General features: G+C 38.2%; 1 protein-coding gene and 1 long non-coding RNA gene across 3 annotated transcripts; one reads left to right on the top strand and one right to left on the bottom strand.

Annotated features, from left to right (window-relative positions):
• The first annotated feature begins 3,266 nt into the window (after positions 1 to 3,266).
• Positions 3,267 to 24,912, top strand: LOC133660082 (sialic acid-binding Ig-like lectin 14). 2 transcript variants are annotated; one of them, XM_062063196.1, is made up of 10 exons: positions 3,267 to 3,330; positions 3,407 to 3,769; positions 12,966 to 13,253; positions 19,808 to 20,059; positions 21,006 to 21,260; positions 21,352 to 21,448; positions 22,770 to 22,895; positions 24,300 to 24,377; positions 24,487 to 24,550; positions 24,633 to 24,912. In XM_062063196.1, exons 1-10 carry the CDS (start codon positions 3,279 to 3,281, stop codon positions 24,675 to 24,677), a joined length of 1,620 nt encoding a protein of 539 aa, XP_061919180.1. In that variant the 5' UTR covers positions 3,267 to 3,278; the 3' UTR covers positions 24,678 to 24,912. The 2 variants fall into 2 exon arrangements, with proteins under 2 accessions (XP_061919180.1, XP_061919181.1); XM_062063197.1 differs by lacking the exon at positions 22,770 to 22,895.
• On the bottom strand, positions 19,083 to 22,360 carry LOC133660083 (uncharacterized). The gene is made up of 3 exons (XR_009827770.1): positions 22,034 to 22,360; positions 21,163 to 21,257; positions 19,083 to 19,470 (listed from the first exon to the last, which is right to left on the bottom strand). It is a non-coding gene; the product is annotated as an uncharacterized LOC133660083 (long non-coding RNA).
• Positions 24,913 to 25,497: the final 585 nt, after the last annotated feature.

The raw sequence follows: 25,497 nt of genomic DNA, 5'->3' as shown, positions 1-25,497 counted from the left end.
AAACTGTACAAGCATGGGAATACTGTGGTCAAATAAATGACTTTGGAAAAATGACAATGTGTTTTATTTACATGCAGTGTATCCCTTGTATTCATGCCAAGAAAACTGTACATTTGCACCGCCACTTGCTCTTAAACACATTATAATGGGACTGTCAATCAATGTAGTTTGCGGTTACTTTGGATGGCTTCCAAAAGGTGCATTAAAGACCGACACTTTTCCCAAAATAAATAATGTAAGTCCAAAGAATCAAAACCCCTTTCTCAGAATTCAAGTGTTTCATGCAGAAACAATGTGGAAGACACAGAAAAGAGTAAAGGTTATGGTCAGAATCAGAATCAGAATCAGAAAGACTTTATTAATCCCCGAGGGGAAATGAACATTTTCAGTGTTTCAGTGTTGCAGTGTTATTTTATTTGAAAGATGCATGCAGTTACAATATGGGACATCACATATTTCCCGTTTAAAATGTCTGAAAAGGAGTAGGCAGAAGCAGAGTTGATTAAATCCTACCACTTTTCTGTTTATTAGCGATTTCTAACACTTTTCTTTGTTCACTTCCTGTACTCAATCTGTAACATACAAATACGAAATGGATAAAATGCGCAAATAATCAATAAAGTGCTCAGGAATAAACCGTTACGTAAGTTATGATTCACTTAATGACGTACAGTACAGGCCAAAAGTTTGGACACACCTTCTCCTCATTCAATGGGTTTTCTTTATTTTCATGACTATTCACATTGTAGATTGTCACTGAAGGCATCAAAACTATGAATGAACACATGTGGAGTTATGTACTTAACAAAAACAAGTGAAATAACTGAAAACATGTTTTATGTTCTAGTTTCTTCAAAATAGCCACCCTTTGCTCTGATTTCTGCTTTGCACACTCTTGGCATTCTCTCGATCAGCTTCAAGCACACCTGTGAAGTGAAAACCATTTCAGGTGACTACCTCTTGAAGCTCATCGAGAGAATGCCAAGAGTGTGAGAAAAAGTAATCAGAGCAAAGGGTGGCTACTTTGAAGAAACTGGAATATAAAACATGTTTTCAGTTATTTCACCTTTTTTTGTTAAGTACATAACTCCACATGTGTTCATTCATAGTTTTGAGGCCTTAAGTGACAATCTACAATGTAAATAGAACATTGAATATGAAGGTGTGTCCAAACTTTTGGCCTGTACTGTACATCAAATAAATAGTCTCATTTTCAATTCAATTTAATTTAATTCAATTTATTGAAAAAATGTCAAAAAATCACAAGCACACATTTTGCTCAAGCGATCAACCGTCCAAAAGGCGTGGGAAGAAGCAAGGCGTGTATTTTTGTATTTTCGATAAAAGTCAAGATGTTTATCTTATACCTGATCATATTAATACATGTTTAATGTATTTGCTTAATCTATTCCATGATTTAATTCCACATACTGACATACTGAAGGTTTAAGATGTTGTACGTGCATACAAATGTTTTAGGTACCATTTTTCCCTGAGGTTATATTTCTCCACTTCTTTTGAAAATAATCGTTTCATTCTTGGGTAGCAGGTTATAGTTTGCTTTGTACATAATTTGATCTGTTTGCAAATGCACCAAATTATTGAAATTCTATATAAATATATATTAAAAGCTTTGCGTGTTCTCTATAAGCAACATTATGTATTATCCTAACTGACCTTTTTTGTAAGACTGCTAGTAAATTAAGTGTACTTTTGTAGTTATTAGTAACTCAGATATGGTAACACTAGCAAGCAGTGGAGAATATGGAGTTTCTTTTGCGTTACATATTTAGCTTTATTAATTTTTGAAGTATTTCTTGCCACCTTATGAGTTACAGTTTATTTGATCTATTATTACACTAGTCATGTAATTTTACTCCGTCAATATCTACTCTATTTGTATTTGTCTTTGACTTTCTCTTCTATTGTTACCGAATATCATTATTTTAGTTTTACTGAGATTCAAAGGTCCGTTTTGGTCAAACCATCTTTGTAATTTGTTCATTTCTTCTGTTGTTATTTGTATTAACTTCTCTGTTATCTCTCCTGGACAATAAAGTGGTTGTATCGTCTGCAAATAGTAAAACCTTTCAGTCCTTTGAAACTTTACAAATGTCATTTGTATACAGATTGAACAACTTTGGTTTCAGTATTGATCCCTGGGGTACGCCGCAAGCATGAAATTGATAAATGAACATATGACATCACTTTATTGTTGTCGAAGACCGCGATGAGTGGGGATGGAGGAGGGGAGGGCAAAACCATGCGGACTCCACCTTCATAGTCTGCTACAAGTTTTTTCTAGAATTCAATTTTTCACCTGCTTTGTCAATGTCCTGGCACTTGCAACTTTCTTCGGCCCTATAGTGGAATACTTGCATTTGTATTCAATAAAAAAAAGTCACTGGTTTTAGCAGGAATGATACACAGGTATTGGGACAAGTTTGTTACACAAAATGTTTGGCTGTTGATAACTTGGGCCGAATATCCAAAAAACTGGTGAAGAGTTTACTGAAAACAAATCATACTAAACGTGGGCTGTGTGAAACCAAAGGTTTAACAGTATTTGGACCTTTTCCTGTGTCACAATACGTTTCATTCTATAGTTGTCATCGCATTTCCCCCCTTTGCCACTGCTTCACACACAAAAGCAAAACAGGTGTATGAGCAGATTTATGTTGGACACGTTTTATTTTGGCATTCATGAAGAATTTGAAGTCCTGCTGTGGTTATAGATATGGTTCGTAATTTGGATGACCTGTGGTGATTCATGTTGTTAAAGGGAATACTTTAATCCACAGAACACAATTGAGGAAGTCACAGTGACTAAAATAAAATGTTTTCCGTTTGTTCAAAATGGAACTGAGACCAAGAGTGTGCACGCAGTGGTGACATCATTATAATACTGCATGTGGTTAATAAAAACAATCATGGATCACACAGTACCCCGTTGAAAGTGTATATTTTAGCTCGAATCGACACAAGAAGTCTGTAAGAGGAAGATATTTTCTCTTCTATTTTATGCTCTATAGATTTTTGCAAAACAGTCATGTCCAATCCACTAAAGGTATAATTTATTAGAATCCCCCTCTACTGTAGATGATGTAATATTTTGTTTCCAAAATCTATGAACTGAGACAAGTGAAACAGAAAGGTGAAGATGGTCTGCACTGTGGTTGTGTTGACTGCGCAATAGTCATCCTTCACACTTGGGGGGTTGTGCTGGCTGTCACAGGAAGTATCTGACACTTTATTTGCAAGTCACATCACAAGAGGACATGATGGATATTGTCTATAGCACTTATTTATTTGTCTTTCTTTCATGCAAAGGTATGGTCTCGTTATTTATGTCTTCTTTTGTTTCTCCACAATTGACAAAAATGAGCATTTGCGTTTTGAGTTTCAGTGGTGTGTGATGACGCATCTCCCTGGACCATTGACTTGCCATCTTCAGTCCGAGGACTCCCTGGATCTTGTGTGGTCATTCCGTGCTCATTCAACTTTCCAAGTCCAAGAACGCCAGTCAGGGAATTCACTGGGCTTTGGTACAATGAAGGAAATCACCTGGTGTACCACTCTGCTGGAAAAGCAGTATTACGGGAGTACAACGGTCGAACGGAGATGTTGGGTGACGTAGGAGCCAAGAACTGCTCCTTAAATATTGACCCTCTTCGACAAAGCGACAAAGGGCCTTTTCATTTCAGGATCGAAATGCAAGACTTTCAAATGTTTTCTTACACTGGCAACACTGTTTCCATCCAAATGATACGTAAGTAAGCATGTTTGTTTTACTTTTTGATTTGCGTTCAAATCATATTGTGCAGTAAAGTGGGTATTACAAAAAGCAGGGTTTTCCGTTCCAAAAAAGAAAGGTAAGTCAAACTCACAGTTACCATGGTAACTGACTCTGTGAACTTAACAAATCCTTGAGTTATTTTTTATGCCTCCTGATAAACATGAAGCAGGCTGTCAGACATGATGTGGCTGTTACTTTTTAACCAGTAGATTTTAAACCAAAATAATTCCTGAATATTTATGTATGTTGGGAGAGGATTTTGATGACATGGTTTGTTAGGTATATAACCATCAATATATAAGATAAATATTGTTAGTAAATTTAAAAAAAAAATCCTTTATTTTAGATATTTAATAGTATTTGGATTTTTTTGGAGTAAAAATAAACTTTTAACAAACACAACATACACTCAGTCCTCAGTTCCCAAATGTTTACTGAGTGCTGTTAAAAGGAAAGGCCATGTAACACAGTGGTGAACATGCCCTTTCCCAACTACTTTGGCACGTGTTGCAGCCATGAAATTCTAAGTTAATTATTATTTGCAAAAAAAAAAAAAAAGTTTATGAGTTTGAACATAAAATATCTTGTCTTTGTAGTGCATTCAATTGAATATGGGTTGAAAAGGATTTGTAAATCATTGTATTCCGTTTATATTTACATCTAACACAATTTCCCAACTCATATGGAAATGGGGTTTGTATATATACACACACACACACACACACACACACACACACACACACACACACACACACACACACACACATATATATATATATATATATATATATATATACACAGTATATATATATATATATATATATATATATATATATATATATATATATATATATATATATATATATATATATATATATATATATATATATATATATACTGTGTATATATATATATATATATATATATATATATATATATATATATATATATATATATATATATATATATATATATATATATATATATATATATATATATATATATATATATATATATATATATATATATATATCAGTGCGGTGCGGTGAGGTTAATGTCTGGTGAGGCACTGCATCATCACAGTCAGATTTACAAACATATGAACCCTAAATAGTATCTTATTCACCATGTGATTGGCAGCAGTTAACGGGTTATGTTTAAAAGCTCATACCAGCATTCTTTACACAACTGTAGCACACAAAAAAGCACATTTAATAAAAAAAACATTATTATGGTCTTACCTTTCTTGCTGGACATCCACACAGCCAGGCTTTGCGTGTTTACCACGCCGTTTGAAAAGAACGGGTCTTCTGTCCCGAAGTCAAAAGCAAACCTTTTAGCTCCGGCGTTGGTCTACCTTTCATTATTACCTCCTGCTTCCATTGAAAGTCCAGCTTAGAAAACTGTTTTATTTTACATATGTAATCCTCCATGTTTTTAATAAAAGTCCAGGCGAGAGGAAATAAACAATCGCTTGCAAACTTTTTTTTTTTTTTTTTAATTTTTCTTCTGAGGCCGAGGAATGATCTCTGGGATCACTACCTTCCTCTACCACCAGGAGGCCGGATTACTGCGAGCCTCAACCAGTACGTCTTTTGCAGCAGATTTATGAATGCTCAGCACAAGAAATACGTTACACACATACAGTTGTTGACAAAATACAATGTACATTATATACCTCAGCTAACTAAACTATGCCATAGTTTAGTTAGCTGATATAATTCATATAGCAATACAGTCTCACTGCACAGCAGCTCAGCAGTTAGCCGAGTCATTGTGCACAATCCATGTTGAGGCACAAATCAGTGACGTGCCTCAACTGGCTGCTGATCACCGCACCGTCTCTTCTCAGTATTTGAACGGAAAATGTGAAAATAAAAATAAAAATAATCTAAAACTGGTGAAGTTAAATGGAAAATAACTTTAGTATAATCACTGGATACATATAACAATTTAATTTTTTTTTTTTCTTTTTACATTTTTTTTCTTTCCATGATGGCAGGTGAGGCCCCGCCTCCCCTGCCTCTAGTGACTGCACGCCACTGATATATATATATATATATATATATATATATATATATATATATATATATATATATATATATATATATATATATATATATACATATATATACACACACACACACACACACACACACACACACACACACATATATATATATATATATATATATATACATATACAGAATATATATATACTCTATGATTTCAAATATTTAATCTTTCTTGGTCATAGTAAATATAACTAATATGTGACATACATACAATAATATATATATATATATATATATATATATATATATATATATATATATATATATATATATATATATATATATATATATATATATATATATATATATATATATATAGTTGTACACGTTGGCTCCAATGACACTAGAATGAGACAGTCAGAGATTACAAAGAGAAACATAGCCAGGACTTGTGATCTCGCCAGAAAGATGTCCAGGCATCGAGTAATTGTCTCTGGCCCCCTGCCTGCGAGAGGCAATGATGAGAGATATAGCAGATTAGTCTCGCTTAACAAGTGGTTGGCTAGCTACTGTAGGACGCAGGGACTAACGTTTATTGATAACTGGCCCTCTTTCTGGGGCAAACCAGGCTTGCTGATGAGAGACGGCCTTCACCCTAACCAGGAAGGCGCCATCATCCTGTCTAGAAACATAGACTACTATTTAAGTCTCACTTGACTGACTACACTAGAGCAAGCCCGGTCACAGGCAATTACAATGTCTGTTAGTCCGGGTGAGGAGTCAGTTAAGCTAGAACTAGCCAGCGCCAGGCTGGATAATACATGTACGCATAGCAATTCTCTTAGAATAATACACAATTCACATAATGTTTTTTCTGTTGTGTCTGTGTCAGAGGTGGACATGCATTCTACTGAGGTGGCAAATTATGATATGTCCAGTCTATTGCAGCACCAAGCAAACAATCGGAAAATTCCCGTCATATCAATTCCTAGATATGGTCGAAACTATTTAAAGTGCACTACGCATAATAAACGCAACATTGTTAATATTGCCACTACGGATAATCTTAACAAAAACTCGTCAAAACAGCCCAATACCTATAATATGGGCTTTTTAAACATAAGATCATTGTCTCCCAAGGCGTTATTGGTTAATGAGGTCATTAGAGACAACAATCTTAACGTCATTGGTCTTAGCGAAACCTGGCTCAAACCGGACGAATTTTTTGCGCTCAATGAGGCATCTCCTCCTAACTATACGAATGCGCATGTTGCCCGCCCTCTTAAAAGGGGAGGGGGTGTCGCACTAATATACAATGAAAATTTCAACCTTACCCCTAACCTAAATAATAAATATAAATCGTTTGAGGTGCTTACTATGAGGTCTGTCACACCGCTACCTCTCGACCTGGCTGTTATCTACCGCCCCCCTGGGCCCTATTCGGACTTTATCAGGGAATTCTCAGAGTTCGTTGCTGATCTAGTGACGCACGCCGACAATATAATCATAATGGGGGACTTTAATATCCATATGAATACCCCATCGGACCCTCAGTGCGTGGCGCTCCAAACCATAATTGATAGCTGTGGTCTTACACAAATAATACATGAACCCACGCATCGCAACGGTAATACAATAGATCTAGTGCTTGTCAGGGGTGTCACCACCTCCAAAGTTATGATACTTCCATATACTAAAGTAATGTCCGATCATTACCTTATAAAATTTGAAGTTTTGACTCTTTGTCAACAAGCTAATAATAATAATAACTGCTATAGCGGCCGCAACATTAATGCTGCCACAACGATGACTCTTGCTGACCTACTGCCTTCGGTAATAGCACCATTCCCAAATTATGTCGGCTCTATTGATAAACTCACTAACAACTTTGACGATGCCTTGCGCGAAATTATTGATAGTATAGCACCGCTAAAGCAAAAAAGGGCCCCTAAAAGGCGCACCCCATGGTTTACAGAAGAAATTAGAGCTCATAAATTATCATGTAGAAAACTGGAACGCAAATGGCGCGCGACTAAACTTGAGGTTTTCCATCAAGCATGGAGTGATAGTTTAATAACTTATAAACGCATGCTTACCTTAGCTAAAGCTAAATACTACTCAAATCTCATCCGCCTCAACAAAAACGATCCTAAATTTCTGTTTAGTACAGTAGCATCGCTAACCCAACAAGGGACTCCTCCCAGTAGCTCCACCCACTCGGCAGATGATTTTATGAATTTCTTTAATAAGAAAATTGAACTCATTAGAAAGGAGATTAAAGACAACGCATCCCAGCTACAACTGGGCTCTATTAACACAAATACGACTGTATATACGACGGACACTGCCCTCCAAAATAGTCTCTCTATTTTTGATGAAATAACATTAGAGGAATTATTACAGCGTGTAAGTGGGATAAAACAAACAACATGTTTACTTGACCCACTTCCTGGGAAACTTATCAAGGAACTGTTTGTATTATTAGGTCCATCAGTGTTAAATATTATAAACTTATCACTTTCCTCCGGCACTGTTCCCCTAGCATTCAAAAAAGCGGTTATTCATCCTCTGCTCAAAAGACCTAACCTCGATCCTGACCTCATGGTAAACTACCGACCGGTCTCCCACCTTCCGTTTATTTCCAAAATTCTCGAAAAAACTGTTGCACAGCAGCTAAATGAACACTTAGTGACTAACAATCTCTGTGAACCTTTTCAATCCGGTTTCAGGGCAAATCACTCTACGGAGACAGCCCTCGCAAAAATGACTAATGATCTATTGCTAACGATGGATTCTGATGCGTCATCTATGTTGCTGCTTCTTGATCTTAGCGCCGCTTTCGATACCGTCGATCATAATATTTTATTAGAGCGTATCAAAACACGTATTGGTATGTCAGACTTAGCCTTGTCTTGGTTTAACTCTTATCTTACTGACAGGATGCAGTGCGTCTCCCATAACAATGTGACCTCGGACTATGTCAAGGTAACGTGCGGAGTTCCCCAGGGTTCGGTTCTTGGCCCTGCACTCTTTAGTATTTACATGCTGCCGCTGGGTGACATCATACGCAAGTACGGTGTTAGCTTTCACTGTTATGCTGATGACACTCAACTCTACATGCCCCTAAAGCTGACCAACACGCCGGACTGTAGTCAGCTGGAGGCGTGTCTTAATGAAATTAAACAATGGATGTCCGCTAACTTTTTGCAACTCAACGCTAAGAAAACGGAAATGCTGATTATCGGTCCTGCTAGACACCAACATCTATTTAATAATACCACCTTAACATTTGACAACCAAACAATTAAACAAGGAGACTCGGTAAAGAATCTGGGTATTATCTTCGACCCAACTCTCTCGTTTGAGTCACACATTAAGAGTGTTACTAAAACGGCCTTCTTTCATCTCCGTAATATCGCTAAAATTCGTTCCATCTTGTCCACTAGCGACGCTGAGATCATTATTCATGCGTTCGTTACGTCTCGTCTCGATTACTGTAACGTATTATTTTCGGGCCTCCCTATGTCTAGCATTAAAAGATTACAGTTGGTACAAAATGCGGCTGCAAGGCTTTTGACAAAAACAAGAAAGTTTGATCATATTACGCCTATACTGGCTCACTTGCACTGGCTTCCTGTGCACTTAAGATGCGACTTTAAGGTTTTACTACTTACGTATAAAATATTACACGGTTTAGCTCCAGCCTATCTCGCCGATTGTATTGTACCATATGTCCCGACAAGAAATCTGCGTTCAAAGAACTCCGGCTTATTAGTGATTCCCAGAGCCAAAAAAAAGTCTGCGGGCTATAGAGCGTTTTCTATTCGGGCTCCAGTACTCTGGAATGCCCTCCCGGTAACAGTTAGAGATGCTACCTCAGTAGAAGCATTCAAGTCCCATCTTAAAACTCATTTGTATAATCTAGCCTTTAAATAGACCCCCCCTTTTTTTAGACCAGTTGATCTGCCGTTTCTTTTCTTCTCTCCTCTTCTCCCCTGTCCCTTGCGAGGGGGAGTTGCATAGGTCCGGTGGCCATGGATGAAGTGCTGGCTGTCCAGAGCCGGGACCCCGGGTGGACCACTAGCCTGTGCATCGGTTGGGGACATCTCTGCGCTGCTGACCCATCTCCGCTCGGGATGGTTTCCTGTTGGCCCCGCTGTGGACTGGACTCCCGCTGATGTGTTGGATCCACTGTGGACTGGACTTTCACAATGTTATGTCAGACCCACTCGACATCCGTTGCTTTCGGTCTCCCCTAGAGGGGGGGGGTTACCCACATATGCGGTCCTCTCCAAGGTTTCTCATAGTCATTCACCGACGTCCCACTGGGGTGAGTTTTTCCTTGCCCGTATGTGGGCTCTGTACCGAGGATGTCGTTGTGGCTTGTACAGCCCTTTGAGACACTTGTGATTTAGGGCTATATAAATAAACATTGATTGATTGATGATTGATATATATATATATATATATATATATATATATATATATATATATATATATATATATATATATATATATATATATATATATATATATATATATATATATATACATACATATGTATATATGTTAGGGCTGGCAGGGTGTTAATTTTAATCAGATTAATCAAACTCTTGAATTGTGAATAATCATGATTAATAACAATTTATTACTTGCTTCTATAGTTAAAATGTGCTTAAGAAAATACCCCAATATTTGGACACAAATGCAATTGTATTGTCAGAATGTCATTCAGGAATGTTTTTTTTTTTTTTTAAACATTTTACTCACTGAAAGTCATTGATTTGCTGAAAACATGGTGACAGTATAGTTTAAGATTTAAGTGCACATTTTGAAAGTAATTGCAATAATATAGCAAATAAGGTATACATAGTAAACGCACTCATAAACAACTTAACATTGTGCACCATTTATATCTGCATTTATACTCTTCTTTCAACCAGTTGTTTAAACAAACAAGCTCGTTTCCCTTTTTTAGATGACAGCGCTGATCTTTTTATTTGGTACAATGTGACCCCAAGTACAAACGTTTGGAGTTGTGACTCCTTTTAGATGTCTAATGGTCTCCAGCAAGCAAAATGAATCCAGCATCAGCCAGAAGTTGCAACATGTTGCTCTTGTTGGTGTAGTACAGTTAGTGTGTCCTTTTTGGCATGACTTCTTCTTGTCAGACTTTGTCTTCACTGATGTCAGGTGGCTTATATTCGCCGGCTGTCCCTTTTGCAAATGCATGTGTGGTGCTTTTGTTGACAACATTGACGACAGTGCTTGCCCTCCTCTGTCGATGTAGTGCTAATGTTTGTCGCTGCAAGACAAACAAATTACAAATTAATTCCAAGCGAAATTGGCAAAGTTGAAATAACTGAAAACATGTTTTATATTTTAGTTTCTTCAAAATAGTCACCCTTTGCTCTGATTACTGCTTTGCACACTCTTGGCATTCTCTCGATGAGCTTCAAGCACACCTGTGAAGGGAAAACCATTTCAGGTGACTACCTCTTGAAGCGCATCGAGAGAATCCCAAGAGTGTGCGAAAAAGTAATCAGAGCAAAGGGTGGCTATTTTGAAGAAACTAGAATATAAAACTTGTTTTCAGTTATTTCACCTTTTTTTGTTAAGTACATAACTCCACATGTGTTCATTCATAGTTTTGATGCCTTCAGTGACAATAGTCATGAAAATAAAGAGAACACATTGAATATGAAGGTGTGTCCAAACTTTTGGCCTGTACTGTACATCAAATAAATAGTCTAATTTTCAATTCAATTGAATTCAATTTATTGGAAAAATTTCAAAAAAATCACCAACGGGTGAAATATATATATATATATATATATATATATATATATATATATATATATATATATATATATATATATATATATATATATATATATATATATATATATATATATATATATATATATATATATATATATATACAAACAAACGTTTATATATATATATATATATATATATATATATATATATATATATATATATATATATATATATATATATATATATATATATATATATATATATATATATATATATATATATATATATATATAGGAAGTGCCTGGTCAAAACAGAAACTATATATTTTAGAGCAGCCAAATCTAATTCATTAACCCATGTGATTAATCAGAAAAAATATATTAATCAATGAATCATATATAAAGACTGATTATTTACAGAATAAGGTGCATGCTTTTTTACCCTTAATGTGGATGTTTACCCAAAAGGCAGTGTGGGTTGTTAATACATCAGTGAGTCAAACTGTTATCAATTTGTGAGCAAATTAATAATGTGCATTCAAGTAAAACATTATAAAAAAAAAGTATTTTTATGTCAAAAATTGTTTTTGTGTCAAAATATCGGGGTATTTTTTTTGTTAATATATACTCGGCATGCAAGTAATTTACTGTGATTAATCACAATTATTCAAAAATGCCAATTGTGATTTTTCTAATTATAAAAAATGAATTGCAGCAGCATTAATAGAAATATAGGCACTCAACAATATTTACTCTGCATTTGCATTGCCTTTACATTTAAAATATCATTAAAACAAATAAGAGATATTATTTTCAGATGCCTCCATGTGCATTTTTTCACCGGTAGGATTGCACCTACATTAAAATGAGATTTTATTCCAGATCATTCCTCCACTTTTTAACTCCTATTATTTATATGCTATAGTCCTTAGGCGAGATGTTTTAAAGTACATTATATTTACACTACTGTCTTTTCAGTTAAAACATGATGTCCTATTTAAGTTGCTGGTATTGTACTGAACTGTAAGCCCCTTTCCAATGTTTAATCACATTAACTTCCATTTCTTGTTCTATGGTTATCGTCACACGTGTCCTCTGTCAACACTGGTGCCCTTCTGTGGTAGCATTACATAAAACATCAAAAAGTAAAACACATTCTTGTGGAGTTTATCTATTAATGAGCTACACTCTCACTTATTTCAGATGTTACGTTTTAAGTTATATTACAGGAATAATATATTTTTTTAAACACCATTGAAGTCTAAATCCTAGTGGTGATAACATGAATAAAGTGTCTGCATTAGAACACTTATTTTATGATGTTGTCATTTGATGGAAGTTATGAATCAAATTAAGAATTCAATGTTTTTCCAGGTGACCTAAGACCTGTCAGTATGACTGTGAAGGAAGAAACGGACAATAACAACATGATTGCATCCTGTTCTGTCACACACTCATGCCCCGCATCTCCCCCGGTCTTCTCCTGGAGTCACTCTGGACAACAACAATATGGAGCACAAGTGTTGACCAATGGTCAATGGAAAGCTACTTCCACCTTGACTTTTACTCCCCATGCAAACAACAAGGACAAGCATGTGGAATGTTCTGTGACATACAAGGGAGGACAGCAACAGAAAGAATCCCGCCCCCTAAACATCAAATGTAAGTATAATTGCTTGGCTGCAGCATCCAGTGAATTTTTTTTTTTTAACACTAAGACTGTATCATTGTAGTCTGATTAATAATCATAGATTCCTGATTATCACGATTATTATGCAATAATTAATTTTTGTAAGTAATTTCATAAAATCCCAATCACTCCTCAGAGATTTTGATGCGTTATGTCAGAAATAACAGTAATCAAGTTGTAATGACATTACAACATGATAAATATAAACAAAACGTGAAATTATTGTTAAATAAAAAATAGTAGGTGTATTATTAATATAAGACTCAAATTTACCTTATTGATCTCTCAGTGGAAAATTATACTCAAGTGTTTTTGTCACCACCTTTCATCCAAGCATTTAAAAGACTTTAGCCACGGACGGGACGGCGTGGCTGTGCCAGCAATCGGAGGGTTGCTGGTTACTGGGGTTCAATTCCCACCTTCTACCATCCTAGTCACGTCCGTTGTGTCCTTGGGCAAGACACTTCACCCTTGCTCCTGATGGGTGCTGGTTAGCGCCTTGCATGGCAGCTCCCTCCATCAGTGTGTGAACGTGTGTGTGAATGGGTGAATGTGGAAATACTGTCAAAGCGCTTTGAGTACCTTGAAGGTAGAAAAGCGCTATACAAGTATAACCCATTTATCATTTATTTATTTATTATAACATTGTGTTATTAAACACCTAAACCTACACCTGCGTTAAAATAAGGATTATTGAGTATGATAATTCTAACCAAATGGCTTTTACATCAAGTGTTCTTTTGTGGAGTGGTGTTCTTAGACCTATTCCTTTAGCATGGTTTATTCCAGTGACGTGCAGACAGGGGAGGCAGGTGAGGCGGGGCCTCACGTGCCATCATGGAAAGAAAAAAAAATGTAAAAAGAAAAAAAAATAATTAAATTGTTATATGTATCCAGTGATTATACTATAAAGTTATTTTCCATTTAACTTCACCAGTTTTAGATTATTTTTATTCAAAATCGCTGAATATTCACATTTACCGTTCAAATATTGAGATGAGACTTGCGGTGAGTCACCAGCCAGTTGAGGCACGTCACTGAGTTGAGCCTCACCATGGATTGCGCAATGACTCGGCTAACTGCTGGCCTGCTGTGCAGTGAGACCGTATTGCTATATGAATTATATTATACATTTCCATAGTTTAGTTAGCTGAGGTATATAATGTACAGTGTATTTTGTCAATAACTGTATGTGTGTAAAGTATTTCTTGTGCTGAGCAATCATAAAACGGCTGCAAAAGACGCACATTGTGAGGCTCGCAGTAATCCCGCCTCCTGGTGGTAGAGGGCGGTAGTGTTCCCAGAGATCATTCTTGCGACTACTCGGCTGCAGAAGAAGTGACAACAAGCAGCAACAGTTAGCAGCGATCGTTTATTGTTTCCTCTTGCCTGGACTATTAACATAGAGGATTATATATCTAAAATAAAACAGTTTTCTAAACTGGACTTTCAATCGAAGCAAGAGGTAATAATTAAAGGATCATCTCCATCGAGACAGAGAGACTTTTAAAACTGAAGAAAGATAAGGAAGACTTCTATAAACAAGTTATCGATGCTTTTGTTCAAAAGGAGCTGCGCATGGACTTCATTTATAAGTAAAGGTAAGACCATAATAAAGTTTTTTTTTAAATTAAATGTGCTTTTTTGTGTGCTACAGTTTGTACGTGTAAAGTTAAAGTTAAGTTAAAGTACCAATGATTGTCACACACACTAGGTGTGGTGAAATGTGTCCTCTGCATTTGACCCATCCCCTTGCTCACCCCCTAGGACAGACCTGGGCATTGTACGGCCCGCGGGCCGCATCCGGCCCTTTGCGCATCCCTGTCCGGCCCGCGTGAGGCCAATCATAAATTACAAAATAAATTTAAAAAAGTATCTATGTCGAGTGTGCAATACAACAGTGCTGCTTTTGTTTTGAAAAGCGTTATTTGTATTACTTCCGTGTGGACGTATGCGCGTGTGCGATTGTGAGTGAATTGAACGGCGCAATTACAAATTACAAAATAAAGTTTAAAAAACATCTATGTCGTGCGCGCAATACAACTGTGCTGCTTTTATTTTGAAATGTGTTATTTATGCCGTATGTCCGGAGGGAACCTGTGAGGGAAGGTGCATAGAGACAAGTGATGAGACGCTAAAAAAAGAAAAGTTGATGAGGAATGGCGTGTTTCCAACAAGAGATGGACTGCCAAGTATTTCTTTACATAAATTAATGGTAAAGCCGTGTGCTTAATGTGTGGTACACAGGTTGCTGTGTTTAAATATCATTTTAATCGCCACTACACGAAGAAACACGAGGGAAAATACCGGGATGTGTCTGATGAAGCGCGCGCAAGGGAGGCTGATGCGTTGATGGTAAAACTGCAAACCTAACAAGGACTTTGTGCCATATTTCACACCCCCAGAGATGCAGCCGTCAGGACAAGTTTCGTCATTTCTCACAAAAGCGCCAGAAAAAGTAAGGCGTTTTCTGACGGAGAGTTTATTAAGGAGTGCTTATTGGACTTTGTTGCGCTGATAATGCCCGGAGACAGGACTGTTTTTCGCTAACTTTGGATGAGAGCTCTGATGCAGTCAATTAAAGAGACAACCACAGGTAATGACTTGTTCACAGAGGTAAATGCGTGTTGGGACAAGCTGGCAGGTGTGACAATCCAATCCACTTTATTTATATAGCACATTTAAATAACAAAATGTTTCCAAAGTGCTGCACAACAATATTACAAACAATATTCAAATATTATCCTTAGCTCCACCAATGACTGAATAAAAAGAAAAAAACAATTACATATAAAACCAATATAAAAAACAATATAGAATAGATATGATTAAAAACTATTTTTAACAACAGATGGTTGTCCAAATCTGATGGGGAAAAATGTTGGATAATGCAGGATAAAGTGACCTTAAAAAGCAATCTGCTTTTGTATAAAGTTAAGTTAGGTTAAATGAAATTATTATTATTATTAATTATTATCATCATTATTATTTATCTTATGGTATATCAAAAATAATATTGAGCAAAATTTAATTGAAATATTGTCGTGTGGCCCTCCAGCAGTGCTCGGGTTGCTTATGCGGCCCCCGGTGAAAATTAATTGCCCACCCCTGCCCTAGGAGGTGAGGGGAGCAGTGGGCAGTAGCGGCGCCGCGCCGGGGAATAATTTTCGGTGATTTAACCCCCAATTCCAACCCTTGATGCTGAGTGCCAAGCAGGGAAGAATGCTGGTATGAGCTTTTAAACATAACCCGTTAACTGCTGCCAATCAAATGGTGAATAAGATACTCTTTAGGGTTCATATGTTTGTAAATCTGACTGTGATGAAGTCAGTGCCTCACCAGCCATGAACCTCACCGCACGTCACTGGTTTATTCATTAATCCATTTAGTGTATGTGCATGCATATGCACTCAATACAAATACAAACACAACTCGGGACGTAGCGATATAAAAAATTCACGTCACAGTTATTCTGACCAAAATTATAATTATTATTACCATATTGTTAAATGTGCTCAAAAAGTATGTATAACACTGAAATCATTTAACCAAATTTTAGTTTAAATAAACAACCAATGCACACACACAATATATACTTTCCTTGGCAGTTATGTTATTATTGGAGTTTTTAACTATGTCCATCTTCTTCTGTTTTAATTGTAAAGGTTTTAGAGTGTTAAATACGAAAGGTTAAACTGATGTTGTTTGTAATGAGGAAAGGTCTATAAAATCCGCTACATCTCCCTGATACCGAAGTACATGTCAAACTACTTCCTTAACGTAAATGACCGCCATAACCACAACTAATACTTTCTGATCTCTCTCTCTGTGTCCACTACCTGCTGTACATATCCTACCAAGTCTGTCCTACACTGTTCCAATGTCCATTTCTCTGATGATGCAATTGTTGATGACTGAAGTGTTGATACCAACCAATCCTAAACCTCCCCCCGCCCCCCCCGCCCCCCTCCATATCCAACACCCCGGATTGTAAATAATGTAAATAATTCAATGTATATACTCTGATGATTATCTTGTGTGATGACTGTATTATGAAAATAGTATATATCTGTATCATGAATCAATTTAAGTGGACCCCGACTTAAACAAGTTGAAAAACGTATTCGGGTGTTAGTTACCATTTAGTGGTCAATTGTATGGAATATGTACTTCACTGTGCAATCTACTAATAAAAGTTTCAATCAATCAATCAAAGGGGTCTTGTTAGCATTTAAGCTAGCTAGCGATTAGCGTCCAAGAAATGAGCGGTATCAAAGCGAGTTTTTCCAAATGGATTGTGCTCCTTATGTTACTCACTTAAGAGGCGTAATACTCCGCGCACAAGCTTAAAAGGCCAACTTTGCGTGTTCTATCAATCAATCATCAATCAATCAAAGTTTATTTATATAGCCCTTAATCACAAGTGTCTCAAAGGGCTGCACAAGCCACAATGACATCCTCGGCTCAGATCCCCCATCGGGGCGAGAAAAAACTCAACCCAATGGGATGACAATGAGAACTCCAGGTTGTTTTCTTTGTTTTACTTTGGCCAAAAATAGAACAAGCACATTCTGAAAAATGTACAAATCACAAATAATCCTCTGGACAAAACACTTCAAGTTGGTTGAAAATTCTGAGGAAATTAGTGCAGCTTCAAAAACACAATGAGCTTGGACTTCGTCTCAGTGTATCAACAAAGCCAGGATTAAACTTTAAGTCACAGTCTTTCTGGGATTGAACAAAAAACACAACATGTAAACTATTATAATTATAAAATACCTCCTTTGGCATGTCCACGTATCAATCCAGTGCTAACTCAACAAACCGTAAGAAACGGAGGTAAAAACTATTCAAAAGGGTTGTTCACTTTGCTCGTGTTTGACAGAGACATTTTGGGGCAACAAGGGTTCCAAATGACCATGTGTTTGAAGCAGAAGACATAAAACGGCAGGTTTTAAGTTTCATGTGGGTCGAAGAGGAAGAGCCACAGTCACCCTTTATTGTGTACATCTTGCTTGGCCCCGGTATAAACCGTTTGCTTGCCTAACAGAATTGCTACTGTGACATCCAGTGGACACATTTAAAACAGCAGTTTCTTTCATTAATAAAAAAAGCAGTTCATTTTAATACTTGGCAAACTCATCAAGCGGGCTGGATAAAACCTTTACGTTTGACACACCTGGTTTAAAGTATACATCCATCCATCCATCCATTTTCTACCGCTTGTCCCTTTTGAGGTCGCAGGGGGTGCTGGAGCCTATCTCAGCTGCATTCGGGTGACAAGTCGCCACCTCATCACAGGGCCAACACAGACAGACAGACAACATTCACACTCACATTCACACACTAGGGCCAATTTAGTGTTGCCAATCAACCTATCCCCAGGTGCATGTCTTTGGAGGTGGGAGGAAGCCGGAGTACCCGGAGGGAACCCACGCAGTCACGGGGAGAACATGAAAGTATATTGCACGATTATTCTAAGTGTGTCATGATAATATTTTGTGATTAATCAAACGAGTTAACTGGTTAATTTTGACAGCCCCCATTGTTACACATTTTTGTTCTGGCTTCGTCAACAAAAGAAACATTAACCACATACATTTTGATTAGACAGTCGATGCGCACCTTTGAGCGCCGCTCAGAGACAAATTGGAGAAGATGACGCTGATTGTCCAAAATGTGCGGGGAAGTTGTGGGAATTAGACAAAGTTGCGTGGTTGCGCATATTTCACTGGGATTGGGTAAATTGTGTTATGTTTCAGGAGGGAGTGAGACGGCACAGAACCACAAGGGGGCAATATTGCTCTACGTATTTATTATATATATTAATAAATATATATAATAACAAACAATACTATGTATATAAACTAAAAAAGAGAATGGAATGTGACTAATCCAAAACGGGTGTGTGGTGTGAGACTATGTTACTTACAATTACTTGTTGAGTGTTTACCCTGAGTGTTGAGTGAGGAAGCGGACAAGTCCAAAGGGGATAGGCAGAAAAAGGTCCGTGAGACAAGCGGGAGGTCCGTGGGGCTGAGAGAGGCATCAAGAGGTCCATGTCCAAAGCGGGGGTCAAGGATCGAGGGAGGCAGTCCAAAGTCCAAAGAGGGAGTCGAGGCACACAGCTCGATCACGGAAGACACGGGAAGCACAGCGGGAAGACACAAGGGAGATCAGGCACGGGAACTGGGAAGACACGGAGAGAGATCAAGTATGGGGGAGGGAAGACAGACACGGGATGCTTACTACGATAACAGATGATTACGTTCTCGCGCCAGATAGCAGGTTCAGCAGGCTTTTGAAGGAAGGACCTCTCATTAGCACCAGGTGCGTAGATTGCCGGTGAATGATTGCAGCTGCCCTGCAATGTGCCCTGGCCGTGACAAATTGTTGCGTATGGCCGAGATCGCAACATCGAGAATTCCTGGAGGGATTTGTTCGCACTAGTTTTAAGTAAGGCAATGGGGAGAATTGAGACAGTAAAAGTGTTGTTTCGATCAGCTGTCTGTGTGTTTCATTTCAGATGCACCTGTGGATGTCAAAGTTGAATACAAAGTGGACGTCAAGGAGGGAGAGGACGTGCGCCTGAAATGCAGCTGTGACGCGAACCCTCCTGCCAACAGCTACGAGTGGCACGACGACCTGGGTGCTCGCCTGTACAGAGGGCCCTCCTTCAATCTGCTTAATGTGTCCAGACACACAGGCGTCCTTTACTGTACTGCCATCAACATCATGGGGAAAACTCAATCAGGGCCATTGCAGCTTGATGTGGCATGTACGTACAGTACAGCAGTGTTTTTCAACATTTTTTGAGCCGAGGCACATTCTTTTCATTGAAAAAATCCTGAGGCACACCACAAGCAGAAATCATTAAAAAACTAAACTCAGTAACCGATATTGACAGTAAAAAGTCATTCTTGCAATTGTTGGATATGAATTTAAACCATAACCAACCATGCATCACTATAGCTCTTGGCTCAAAGTACTGTCATGACCTGTCACATCACGCTGTGACTTATTTGAAGTTTTTTGGTGTTTTCCTGTGTGTAGTGTTTTAGTTCTTGTCTTTGGTGTTTTTTTTCCTGTTTTGTTGGTATTTTTCTGTTGCAGTTTCATGTCTTCCTTGAGAGCTATTCTCCGCACCTGCTTTGTTTTATCAATCAAGACTATCTAAGTTGTGCGGACGCTATCCTTCTAAGTGGGGACATTGTTGATTGTCATGTCATGTACGGATGTACTTTGTGGACGCCGTCTGCTGCTCCGCACGCTGTAAGTCTTTGCTGTCATCCAGCATTTTGTGTTTTGTTTACTGTGCAGCCAGTTCAGTTTTAGTTTCGTTTTGCATAGCCTTCCCTAAGCTTCAATGCCTTTTTTTTAGCGGCACTCGCCTTTTGTTTATTTTTGGTTTAAGCATTAGATACCTTTTTACCTGCACACTGCCTCTCGCTGTGGTCTGCATATTGTGATGACGACAAACCATGTTCCTGACATCTACAAAGCAATTAGCCACTTGCGCTGTACAGACACTCAACAACGGCACATTAATTGCGGATTATAACTACTGGTGTGCAAAAAATATTTTTAACCCAATTAGGTGAAATTACATCACCTAACATCACACAATAGTGTGCCGCGGCACAGTGGTTGAAAAACACAGCAGTACATAAACACGTTCGATGATAAATATGGGCTGGTTGTAAAAACCTTTCCTTTTTTTATAGATTCCCCTGATATTAAAGCGTCTTCCTGTTCCTCAGAGCGAAATATGGTCAAGTGTGTGTGCATTGCAGAGTCCAACCCCCCCAGCAGTGTCCACTTTCTGCTTCCCAACGGCACCGCTCTACCAGAACCCGAAGTAGAGATACAAAAGCCACTTACCAACGCGACTCTGCAGACACTTTTGCCTTCCTTTGGCTTGGTCTACTGTGTGGTGAAGAACAGAGTAGGCAGTGCGAGCGTCAACATCACTTTAGCTGGTAAACAGTTTGGAAGAACATTTGGTTTGAATTATGAGTAGGATCCACAATGTTTCACATTATTGTCTGTTTTTTTTGGTTTTTTTTACAGGAAAAATGCCAGATCTTTATATTTATATTATCAGTGCAGCTGGAGCAGTTGGGGTGATGATGGTGATAATTGTCATAATAGTGATGGCAAAAAAATGGTAAGTTATGGCTAGAGCTGCAGCTATGGAATATTTAAGTACTCGAGTATTCTATCGAATATCTCGATCAATTAATCAAGTAATCAAATGAATCATATTTTTGCTTAATTAACGTTTAATTATACATGTTAAGATGTGCCCTCAATTATTGCGTTTGGCCTAATTGACTGTTATTTCCTAAACGCCTGTTTTCATAATTGAAGGCTGACACGCACAGCTGAAATGCGTCCGTGGTTGATTGTGCCAATGTGTGTGTACTAATAAAAATAGGTGCGCTCACAGCCCTATGTGCTGTGTGGAGTGACCGCATAACATTCTACAGAGACTATAGTGGGTGAAGGTGCAAGCTATCTAAATAGCATGTGGTTGCATGACTTGAATAACTTTGCACGACTACTTTCGCGTGGTTACTAATGAAAGGCTAATTGAACACGACAGCTCGGGTTGCGTTGTTAGTTTTCAACACCTTTTGGCGGCATTTGAGGACTTTGCGGGAGTGAGAGAACACATCCTGGTTATCATAATGAATAACATTTATTTTACTGACACAACTTTTGCGTTTACTTTTGATAATAGATGACTTACCTCGCCTATGGACGTCCCTCAATCAGATGCTTTCTCGACAGGTGCTACAGCATCAAACTTGTGCAAATGCGAGCTCCACTTTGCAATGTTTGCATACAACTGCGTTTTCCTTCGATTTTAGTGTGAAGTGTTCCCACACCTTAGACAACTTTTGTCGCTTCTTAATTCCCTCATTTTGCCATGGCTCTTGTCCACTGCTTTCTGCGGCGTCTGCCATTGCGAGTTATGTCGGCGAAAACGTTTTATAAACTCCAGCGTATTTTAAAAGAGCGGTGTTGTGCAGTGCAGGGGGCGTATGATCTGACGCAAACACGCTGTGCAACACCCAAACAGTCCGTGCGAAACGTGAGCTGACTGCTGTTTATTAAACGAGGCAAAATGCCGTAAAAAAAAATTAACGACGCCTCGAGGCAGCGTCGTTTCTCAAATATATTTTGGAAGAGAATTACTAGAGGAATCGTTTCAGCTCTAGTTACGGCCAAAAAGTGATGTAATTTATATCTGAAGCGACATTTTCTGGAATATCCATCCATCCATCCATTTTCTACCGCTTATTCCCTTCGGGGTCGCGGGGGGTGCTGGAGCCTATCTCAGCTACAATCGGGCGGAAGGCGGGGTGCCCCCTGGACAAGTCGCCACCTCATCGCAGGGCCAACATAGTTAGACAGACAACATTCACACTCACATTCACACACTAGGGCCACTTTTTAGGGTTTGCCAATCAATCTATCCCCAGGTGCATGTCTTTGGAGGTGGGAGGAAGCCGGAGTACACAGAGGGAACCCACGCAGTCACGGGGAGGACATGCAAACTCCACACAGAAAGATCCAGAGAGGCAAAGTTCAAAACATACTTCACCTCAGTGAGCAGCAGTCCTTTCTCTCCCTCTCTGTATCTCCTCACTCTGAATCGTTCTGTTACGTGCTTCGTTTTTCTCGTGTTTTCCCTGTCTAAGTATTTGATGGGCTGGTTAGTGGACATTCTGTATCAAAAAAATTAATAAAATAAAACAGTACCGTAAAGCATATAAAAAGCATTGTCGGTAAAAAAATTTAAGATGCCCAACCAGCGTAAAATACATTTTTTTATGGCACAAACCAGTCGTTTCTCTCCCTCTCCGTATCTCCTCACTCGTTTGTTGTTTTTCCGTATCACTGAATCGTTCTGTTACGTGCTTCGTTTTTCTCGTTTTTACCTGTCTCAATATTTGATTGGCTGGTTTAGTGGACATTCTGTATCAAAAAAATTAATAAAATAAAATAAACAGTACAGTAAAGCAGTGGTCCCCAACCACCGGTCCGGGGATCGGTACCGGTCCGTGACTCATTTACTACCGGGCCGCAGAGAAACATTAAATAATTTATAAACGACTGCATTTTCTCCGACTTAACTTTCGCCTGTCCCACTAGACACACCAATAAGCTTGTTAATAGATGTACAATACCACTACTCATAGGAAGTTGCCATTTGTTATATTTATTATAACTTTGTACATTAATGAACATATAAAATATAAATGTGACAGATTGTAGCCAAAGGCTGATTTCCATCTGCATCTCATTGCAAAGAAACAAGCCCAGGGCTCCCACTAATTCAGCGTTATAGTGAGTTGTATTTTTCATGCACTTATTTTTGCTGTATTTATCTGCCACAAGTGGAAAGCCGGTCCTTGAAATTAATGCCTATATTAAACCGGTCCGTGGTGCAAAAAAGGTTGAGGACCACTGCTGTAAAGCATTTAAAAGCATTGCCGGTAAAAAAATTTAAGATACCCAATCAGCGCAAAATAAAACATTTTATGGCACAAACCAGTCCTTTCTCTCCCTCTCTGTATCTCCTCACTCGTTTGTTGTTTTTTACGTATCGCTGAATCATTCTGTTACGTGCTTCGTTTTTGTCGTTTTTTCCCTGTCTCAGTATTTACAGTCACAATAGGCCTGGAATGCAAAGATATGATTGGCTGGTTAGGGGACATTCTGTATCAAAAAAAATTATAAAATAAAATAAACAGTACCGCAAAGCATTGCCGGTAAAATTTAAAATGCCCAATCAGCGCAAAATAAATGTTTTATGGCACAAACCAGCATCGTAACGTTGCGCTTCAAATATTGCCAATTTTTTTGTGGCTATTCTTTATTTTTTATTTTTTTTAAGCATATTCTAAAATGTATTGGACCTAAATTACCGTACAGGTTCACATGTAAAAGAGTACCCATCCTGGCAGTGTTATGGAGTTCCTCAATGACTTACTTTTTTTTCCCACTAGTGGGCGAACAAGCAACATATCTGCTACGGAGGCCCAGAAAACTGTGGCTCCCCTTCAAACTGTCACAAAAGGAGCAAGGTAGAAATGCTTTCAGTGTCATTCTTTGTTACATCTTGTGATGATTTTAACATTTTCTGCAACTCTCAAAGCCAATGTGTGTGTCTCTGAATGTTCGTTCTCGTCTTAGGAAAAAGGCGTCGTGCTGTCAGACAAGCATGTACAGTGATCATACCTATGGAAACTTGGGAGAGGTGTGAACATGTTATAGGATGTAGAAACGCTGTCTGTTATTTTGATCATTGTGCAGCAAATGAACTAACATTTTCCTCACAGGTTAAGTGGACTGCAGACTGCAATGCAATTTACGCCAACCTGTAAAATGGACCCTTGAGTATGATGTCATTATTATCATTAAAACATTATTTTGTGCAAATATATTATTTTTGTCTTACGTTCCCAATTAAAGGGGAACTTATTTACCTCTATATACCTATTTTTGTGTATTTGAAATCTGCATAAGTGACGAAAAGGTGAAATCAAACCATACAGGCATGGCAGGGATTTTTATAAAACAACCTTGTCTTCCTTCATACTTCCTCCAAACGAGCAGTTTGGACATTGTCCTAATTTGTGACGTTTTTCCGAATTGTGACATCAGCGGATATCGCCATATATGGTAATAATTTACCCAAAGTGCGTTGCACGACTCCGCCATTGTAGTTCCTTCTTTTCTTCTATCCTCGTGTTGTGGGGCAGATTGGCTCCTACATGCACATGCTGTTGCCATTACTAATACAAAGCAGCGTATAGTTCTCACTTATATATGTCAGTAGATTTGCCATGGAAGCGCTAAAAACTACAACATGGCTGACGGGGAAAAGTCGCGGTCTAAGTGGAATCACGTAAATAAAACCGCCCACAAAACGGCGCATCCTGAAGAGACGGTCAGAAAGTGACTGGAAAACAACTATGCAACATTTGGACCAAAGAATCATCATTTCATGTTATGTAGACCACAAGGAAGTGTTTTAAATGTAGGAATAATTAATAATAATACAAGGCAATTGTTTGCATGATTTTATTATACGAGATATCAGTCGCGGGTCACCGGGGCCCCCTTCTGGAGCCAGGCACGATGGCGAGCACCTGGTGGCCGGGCACAGCCCGAAGAGGCAACATGGTTCACCCCTCCAATGGG

This window comes from Entelurus aequoreus, linkage group LG11 (genome assembly GCF_033978785.1).
Source record: "Entelurus aequoreus isolate RoL-2023_Sb linkage group LG11, RoL_Eaeq_v1.1, whole genome shotgun sequence".
NCBI classification, from domain to species: Eukaryota; Metazoa; Chordata; class Actinopteri; order Syngnathiformes; family Syngnathidae; genus Entelurus; species Entelurus aequoreus.
Note: the sequence above shows the minus strand (reverse complement) of the source record. Positions and strands in the feature narration are given on the sequence as shown.